The sequence below is a fragment of the Bactrocera latifrons genome, unplaced genomic scaffold, assembly GCF_001853355.1.
Source record: "Bactrocera latifrons isolate USDA-ARS-PBARC rearing strain unplaced genomic scaffold, ASM185335v1 scaffold_133, whole genome shotgun sequence".
Taxonomy (NCBI): Eukaryota; Metazoa; Arthropoda; class Insecta; order Diptera; family Tephritidae; genus Bactrocera; species Bactrocera latifrons.
In genome coordinates, this window is record NW_017534775.1 from 890,680 (window position 1) to 898,501 (window position 7,822).

At 31.5% G+C, this 7,822-nt stretch overlaps 1 protein-coding gene across 1 annotated transcript; it reads left to right on the forward strand.

Annotated features, from left to right (window-relative positions):
- Window positions 1–624: 624 nt before the first annotated feature.
- LOC108965060 (inducible metalloproteinase inhibitor protein-like) lies at window positions 625–1,471 on the forward strand. The gene is made up of 2 exons (XM_018927231.1): window positions 625–830; window positions 1,219–1,471. Exons 1-2 carry the CDS (start codon window positions 737–739, stop codon window positions 1,419–1,421), a joined length of 297 nt encoding a protein of 98 aa, XP_018782776.1. The 5' UTR covers window positions 625–736; the 3' UTR covers window positions 1,422–1,471.
- The last annotated feature ends 6,351 nt before the right edge of the window (window positions 1,472–7,822 follow it).

The following is a 7,822-nucleotide window of genomic DNA, read 5'->3' on the forward strand; positions in this document are numbered from 1 at the left end:
AAAATTTTTAATTTTTCCAAAAATAAAAAATTAGAAACTTAGTCAAAAATTTTCAGATTTTCAAACCTTCAAAATTTTCAACGTTTTTCAATTTTCAAAATTTTTCATTTTTGAAAAATTAATAATATAGAACTTTAATTAGCTTTCCATTTCTCAGTTGATTTATATTTATATCAATAATTTAGAAAATTACTTAACTTTTTATTTTTGATTTTTGATTTTTGATGTGCTTTATATTTTACCACTACCAAAAATATTTTTCATAGTTTTCAAGAATTTTCAAAAATTTCGCATTTTCAAAACTTTTCCAAATTTAAAATTTCAATTTTCAAAAATCAATAATTTAGAAATTTTTTTTAACTTTTTATTTTTAATATGCTTTATATAGTAAACATTGTGTGTCAATACTCTAAACATTGAATTTGATTACTCAACAGTCAATTTCAGTTTCATTATGAAAATTCCCGTTTTAATCGCTTATTAAAAAGCGGTATTTCACACCAACCGGGGATCAAAAGCAAACACTCATATGTACATATACTATATGTACATACATACATAAACACATACATTCGTATATAAATCATATGTCAACAATCAGACTGAGGTTTCAGTAGACAACGGGCAGCTTGCAGTTAAGCACGTTCAAAACTTTGCAAATAGTTAACACCCGGTGAAGCATTATTGAAATTTTTGTTCATTCAAATATAGTTTTGGAAAAGACAGCAACAAAAACATGTTCAAAATACGTTCTATGAAATTGTGCACCTTTGTTTTGCTTATATTTTGCAGCTTGGCTGTGATTAGTGCCGCGCAACCGGGCTACAGTAGTGAGTCAAAAATATCATTAGTTAGCGGAAAATTTTCATAAAAAACTAATCACAAAAATTTAAAGTAAAGTAATTATATTAAATTGCAAAAATTTTATAAAATTGTATAAAAAACCCATAAAAAGTTATTCAAATAAAAAATAATAATAAAAAAAAGTGTATAAAATTTAAAAAAATAAAAAAATTTATACCACATTTTTTATGTGTTTTCAATCTTTTTAAGTTAAAATTATGTGTTAAATTAGATTTAGAAAAAATAAAAACAATTTTTTTTCTAATTTGATTTTAAAAAAAATTAATAATTACATTTATTATTACTATTATTTACATTATTTTCTTTATTTATTATTAAAAAATGTTTTCTTTTATTCCCAATACTTCTTTCTAGCCCCTAAATCATGTCCATCTCATGAGACCTACAAGCCCTGCGGTCCATCCTGTCAAACTGAATGTGCGACACTAAACGAACCGTGTTTAATTAATTACATACGTTGCCCAGATGGTTGTTACTGCGACAAGGGATATGCGCGCGATGCTAACGGTGCCTGTATACCACGAGAAAAATGTCCACCCAAGCAAAAAGCAGCTTAAATGGAAACTTATAAAACGATTTTGATTAAATAAACCGATTTAAAAAAGAATTATTCAAAGCAAATGTTTATTTAATTTTTTTTTTCTAAAAAGAAAGCTGATTGCAGCTTATTTATCGTTTAGTGATCATAACGGCGAGCATTGGGGATTTTTTTTCATTTATTGTTATTTTTATTGTAATGTAGTTACAGTGGAAGTAGTTACGTAACTACTTCACTCTACACTAGTTAGCGTGGCTAATATTTTAAGAAATATTCAAAAAAATTTAATTAATAACTGACAAAAATAGTTATTATTAGTTATATTGAAAGTAGTTGCCCAACTACTTCCCGATAAATTTTGTAACTAGTTCATAACTACTTGTGCCAAATAAATTAAATAATTGTAAGTTGTTGCGTTGTTACCAGTTAATACAAATAGTTAACTTACTTTTGGTTACACTACTGGCATACTTGTATCATAATCAAATAAGGTAGTACATATGAGAAGAGCCCACAAACCTAAACCTAAACCAGCAAAAAACTAATGTTACTTATTTTTATGTCCGATAAACACTCTATTTCATATTTCTTCAACAAATACTTTACTTAAGCCCTTCGACGTAAATGTTACACTTTCTGCTTGTTGGCAACGCTGCAGTATCTAGTCAACACTTTATACACCACACCCGCACCAATTGGCCAAGTGACAGGTAAATCACGCACACATACGTAACAGCAATAACAACAACGCTGTAAACATCAATAACACAACATTTGCAGAGTTGACCAGCATTCAGCGGCCGCTCACAGCGATCAGTTCTCTTCGGCAACGCGAGCGTGTTACAACGACCAGAATTCGTTAAGCGGCAAAACGCATGCGCCAAGCCACTATTTACACACACAAGCATAAAGTGGCAACCACACAACGCCAACAAGTGATATACGTATGCGGCGCGGTGTGTAAGCAGCGCATATGCGCGTGTGCAGAAGTAGAGAAGTTGAAAATCTATATGTAAAAGTGTTGGAAAAAAATGCAGAATATCGAAAAAATGCTGAAAATTTCCTTAGAAAAGCGTTGAAAAGCCTGTGTGCTATGATTTTCGAAACCTTCAAGCGCGTGTGATGTGCGGAAAGTTCAATAAAATTGGCTGAAAAAAGCAAAATTTTTACAACGACAAAAATGCGCAAAGCTGTATAGGTGAAGAAAAAAGAGAAGTGTAGAAAAATTCCAATAGTAAACGTGTCGTCACAGCGCCCGAAGCGGTGAAGTGTGGTAAAAACAGAAAACGAGTGCGAAAAAGTGTATTCGATTTGTTTGAAAAGTATAAAAAGTCAAAATGCTTATAGAAAATGTTGCTGAAGGTATAATAAAATTTTATATAAAAATGCTTGGCTGCATAAATTAAAAGAATAAGGCATAGCTGCCTTGCAAAAGTGTATTTCGAAGCAGTGTACAACGTTTTGTGGCACACATTCCTATACCAAGAAATACACACAGACGCGCACACAGAGCGCAAAAGATTGAATTCGCACGCAGTTGAAGGCGCACTTGTAGCGTGCAGTTCTAGTATTTCACGGTGAGAAAAAAATTACGAAATAATTAAATAAAAATATTTACAAAACCACATTGTCTAAGAGCAGTATAGTATAATATATGTTAGATCTCGCCTTCAACATATCAGCTGTATTTATATACCATATATATATAAATACTAAAACGAACTTATATATTTTACACAGAAAATTATTATATAAATAAAAATATTTTTTCAGCGGAATGCTTATAGATTATATCATTTTTGACTAGCTTAGGCCTCGTTTGGATTGCATTGCTACAATTTCTAGTGCTCCACTTATCGAATTTTATATATATCAGAAAAGAAATTATAAAAATAAGATTCAAAACAATTTTTCTTAACGCTTTGTTTATTGAGTTCATTTTTCACTAGTTTATGACGATTGTCAATCACATTGCTATAATATCTCTTTATCCACTTTTATCCAATTTTATAAATTTTACGAAAAAAAATTATTGAAAAAAAAAACAAATAAATATTTCTTAACGGTTTGTTTATTGAGTAGTTCGTTTTCTACTACATAGTTTGTGACTAGTTTCACTGCTATTGCTACAATATTTTCATAATTTCGCTCTTCAAGATCAACAGTTAGCTAACTGGTTACAAAATATCTAGAATGTATACTAGATCGAACTAGTTACGATAAAACTAGTTTGTAGACAATTGTGAAACAAGTTAGATCCAGCACAGCGTAAATTATAAAATATGCTTCACATATAATATACATAGATGTTTTTCCAAACAGTTCAATAAGTTTTAGGACCTGCTACGCGCCAAAAATGAAGAGCAGGAGGTTTTTTATTCAACGAATATACATTGGCCCCTCAGAAAACCGTCCAACTTGCAAAGTAAAATGGTGTTAATTAGTTCCTTAAAGTCCCCAAATGCGCTTAGGCACATTTTTCATTGAAAATTTTAACCACATCACCTTGTAAACAACACATTTCGGTACCTCAGTCGCTTAGGTATGTGCTTCTCAACCAACTCATGAATTATTTTAATAAAAGCGCTGAAGAAGAAGTTTGTAATTTAGAAAATCGTCTACCTTGCAAAGTAAAACGTGTGTTTATTAGTTCCTTAAGATCCCCAAGTGCTATTAGAATTAATTTTCATTCATATTTTTAGGCGCACCATCCTCTGTGCACCATACTTCGTTCACTTAGCCGCTTAGGGGTGAACTTCTCAACCAACTCATGAATTAGTTTATATAAAGTGCTTCAGAAAAAATTTGCAATTTATTGCTCGGTTTGTAAAACATGCTTATTTAGAACAATTCTGCAAGAAAACATGAGGCTAAACTCTCTTTTCCGTCCTCTTCGCACTTGCGCTCTGGTATTTAATAAACTTTATTATCCCATAGCTCTCGAACTGGAGCACATCCGTTATTTTACTACATACTATGTGGTGCCAATGCTTTTCAAGCATCCACTATAATTTAAATTTATTACATATGAGCATATATTATTAATTTAATGTCAACTAAATGGTGTCTTAGCACTTTTTAGAACAATTTCATGCATTGCTTGAATCACTGCAATCTGCTATCATTTGCTTTGCTACTTTCTTCTACTAAAGTGGTATTTTATATTTATTTTTTGCCTTTCTTGTGATTATTGTGAGACACCCCACAAGCAAAAATGTATATAAATAAATAAAACTGCATAAAACAGCAAACGCGAGAAAAGGCTTCAATGGGGGCCAAACAAAGCAGATAAAAAGAAAAAAATATTCAGCAACATGCATGCCAGCGTTATAAAAATAACAAAAAATATATATTTTTCCACAACAGCAAAGTTTGTAATAAAAACATAAAGGCCTGAAAGAAATGCCACGGCGCGCTGGCAGGGCAAGCAGAGAAGTTGCATAACTTGTTTCTTAAAAATTTCGCACCGTGCGCTTCGGCTTGACATTATTTGCTTTTTAAAGCATTACAAATGCAGCACAGCAACACAGTGCCATATTCGCTTCGCTGCACTTGATGATTGCCCAGCTTTGTGGCACTGCTGGCCCCAGCTGAATGATACCATTAAATTGCTTTATTATGCATATGCATGCATACAATTGACCGTAAATATATGCTAATGCTGTAGAATATTCATAAAAACGTATTTCAGTGATTTGCAAGCTATGCATGAGTCAATCTGCGCCGCCAAACAGTCTGTGCTGATTGGGAGTATTCAAATGATTTCGTTCGCAGGTGGCAATCACTGATTTATAACGACTTGTTGTTGCTATTATTATTTTGAAAATTGTTATATGTAGTTGGCAATGTGTTGCTGTTCCGCATTGTTATTGCTCTGCAAGTTCATGAACGCAGCGCTCCAAAGTCCACTGCTGCGCTCCCACTGTCGAGCAAGTTCGTCGCTTAAGTCTTTTGTTTTTATCGCAAACAGTGCAGGCGTTGCAATTCCCCGCTTGTATTTTTGTACTTATTTTATATATCGGCAAGCCTTCGCAGCAGCTAATTAACCAGTTGTCACTGCTGTCATGTTTTTTGTATTTGTGTCTCTGTTTTTTTTCTTATTTTTACTAAGAAATTATTCAAGCGATAAAATATGGAAAAATCGAAATGTGACTAATTGGCGGTAAAAATGAAAGATTTCTTCAGTTGCACTACTTTCTGCTTTATCGCTTGTCAATTTACCAATTATTTTTATTTCGATACAGTTGAAAGCTGTCATAAGACAGCAGCAATAACCCACATTATGGCTATATTGCTCCATAAATTGCAATTGGATTATTACAAAAAATATTTTTTTAAATTAAATACAAATAAATAGCCAATTAAAGTTCTAAGCAAAATTCGAAGAAATTTTCAAGTATTTTTATTTGTTAATCTTGAAATTTTAAACAAAATTTTTAAGTACATTTTTTTGGTCTATTTTTAAGTTTACTTTAATTTTTTCAAAATTTTTAATTTTTTAAATTTCTTTTAATTTTACTTAATTTTTTCTTACTTTCTTGTTAATTTTGTCTTTTTTTAATTTTTTAAATCAACTTTTAAATTTTTGAAATTTCTTCACATAAGAGAATTTAGAGAACAATTTAATTTTTTTTATTTCCAACTAACCAATTGAATTCAAACCAAATAGCTTTGAAAAAATACCACAAAAAATTTTGATCTCCAAACAGAAACCCCCTAAAGCCGTAAATCAAAGGCTTTAAATTTAGTTTGCATAATTAACAAATCAACAATTCAATAAAACCAAATTTTATTATTTAAAATAAATATACTTAGTAGACAGAGGAAAGAAGCTAGAAAAGTTCAAAAAGTAATACCAAATTGATTACAAAATAGTCTCAAAAATGTAAAAACCCAACCCATTTATTATCAGACTACACAAACTGGCACAATATGACAAACACCAGCCATACGCAGTTTAAATAATTAAGTTGAGAATTTATTATCAAATACAACAAATAACCGAAATGCCGCAAGATTTTCAAAGTGACCGCCACGGCAACCGATGAGCCCATGTAGTGGTAACACAAGTAAAGCAGTACAAATAAAGCATAGTATAAGAAGTGGTATAAAGAAAGCAACAACAATAACGAATACTAATCATCACACTAATTTATGCAGACAAAATGGTTTCATAGGATAGGTGAGTTTCGTATGATTTGAAAATGTAAGATATGAGGGCGGAAAAGGCAAAGTAAAGAAACATTTTAATTGATATATAATACAATAAACAAACGTAAAGAAATATAAAAAAAATTAGAAAAATATATATTAAAAAAAATAAAAAAAAAAATTTAAAAAAAAATTTATTAAAATAATTAAAAAAAAATAAAAAGAAAATATGAAATAATAAAAAAAAACACAAATTAGGTTCAATTATAATGCAAAACATTAAAAACAATTTAGTTAAATTTATTATTTCTTATATATAATAATTTGTAACTTTGCGTGCTGCGTACTTTCAAATTTCCTAAACATATTTTTGAAAGTGTTACAATGCTGTGAGCCTTTGTATATAAACTGTCGCTTCTTTTCCTAACAAATGTTTACAATTACTTGCGATTTTTGTATTTTGTTGGCTTTTATTGGCAATAAATCATACAACAGCACTTACTGCCACGCTAAGCGCTTATGCTACATAATACGTTGGCTCTGCAGTGGCAGCCACATAATTGTCAACATTAAAGTGAAATATTAGCAAAATTCAATTAAAACATCAAAGCGTGCAAAAATAAATAAAAACGAAAATAAATTCCGCCAGCGCTGTCAATGTCAGTTATACACTCATGGGCATGGCTGCATATGCAAAATAGTTGCAAATTAGCCGCGCCGCCATTCGCTGCTGACGACCAGTCCGCTACGCGCACTCACCGCATTATCGACTATTCAAGCGACAAAGTGGCGTTGTGGCACCGCAACGCATGCAAAACCAACTCGCACATGCGCCTAGGCTACTGTTGCGATTTTTGCAATATTTCGCAATTTTCGTTGCTGTTGCCAAGTTGTCTTAAATATTTTCCAGCATTTTTCCCTGTTTTTGCTACCTCATTTGTTGCCTCCCCAATGTACTTAAAGTTGATTAAATATTTAGAAATCATTTGCATTACTAACAGCAGGAAAAGCCGGCACCGTCGTTCTGCCGAATCACATGCTATGTGGCGCGCGTTGTCGCCGCAACTATTTGACGGTTGTCGGAAAATATTCGAGATTCGTTGCAGCGCACAGAGATGCTCGCTATAGCGGCGAGCGCGAAAAATGCTTACTATAGGCATTTTAAAGGCTTTGTAATTGGAGAGCAGCAAAATGGACGAGCAATATACAAAAAAAGTTAATTAATTTAATTAGTCAAAAAAAATTTTATTTATTTAATATAAAAGTTTT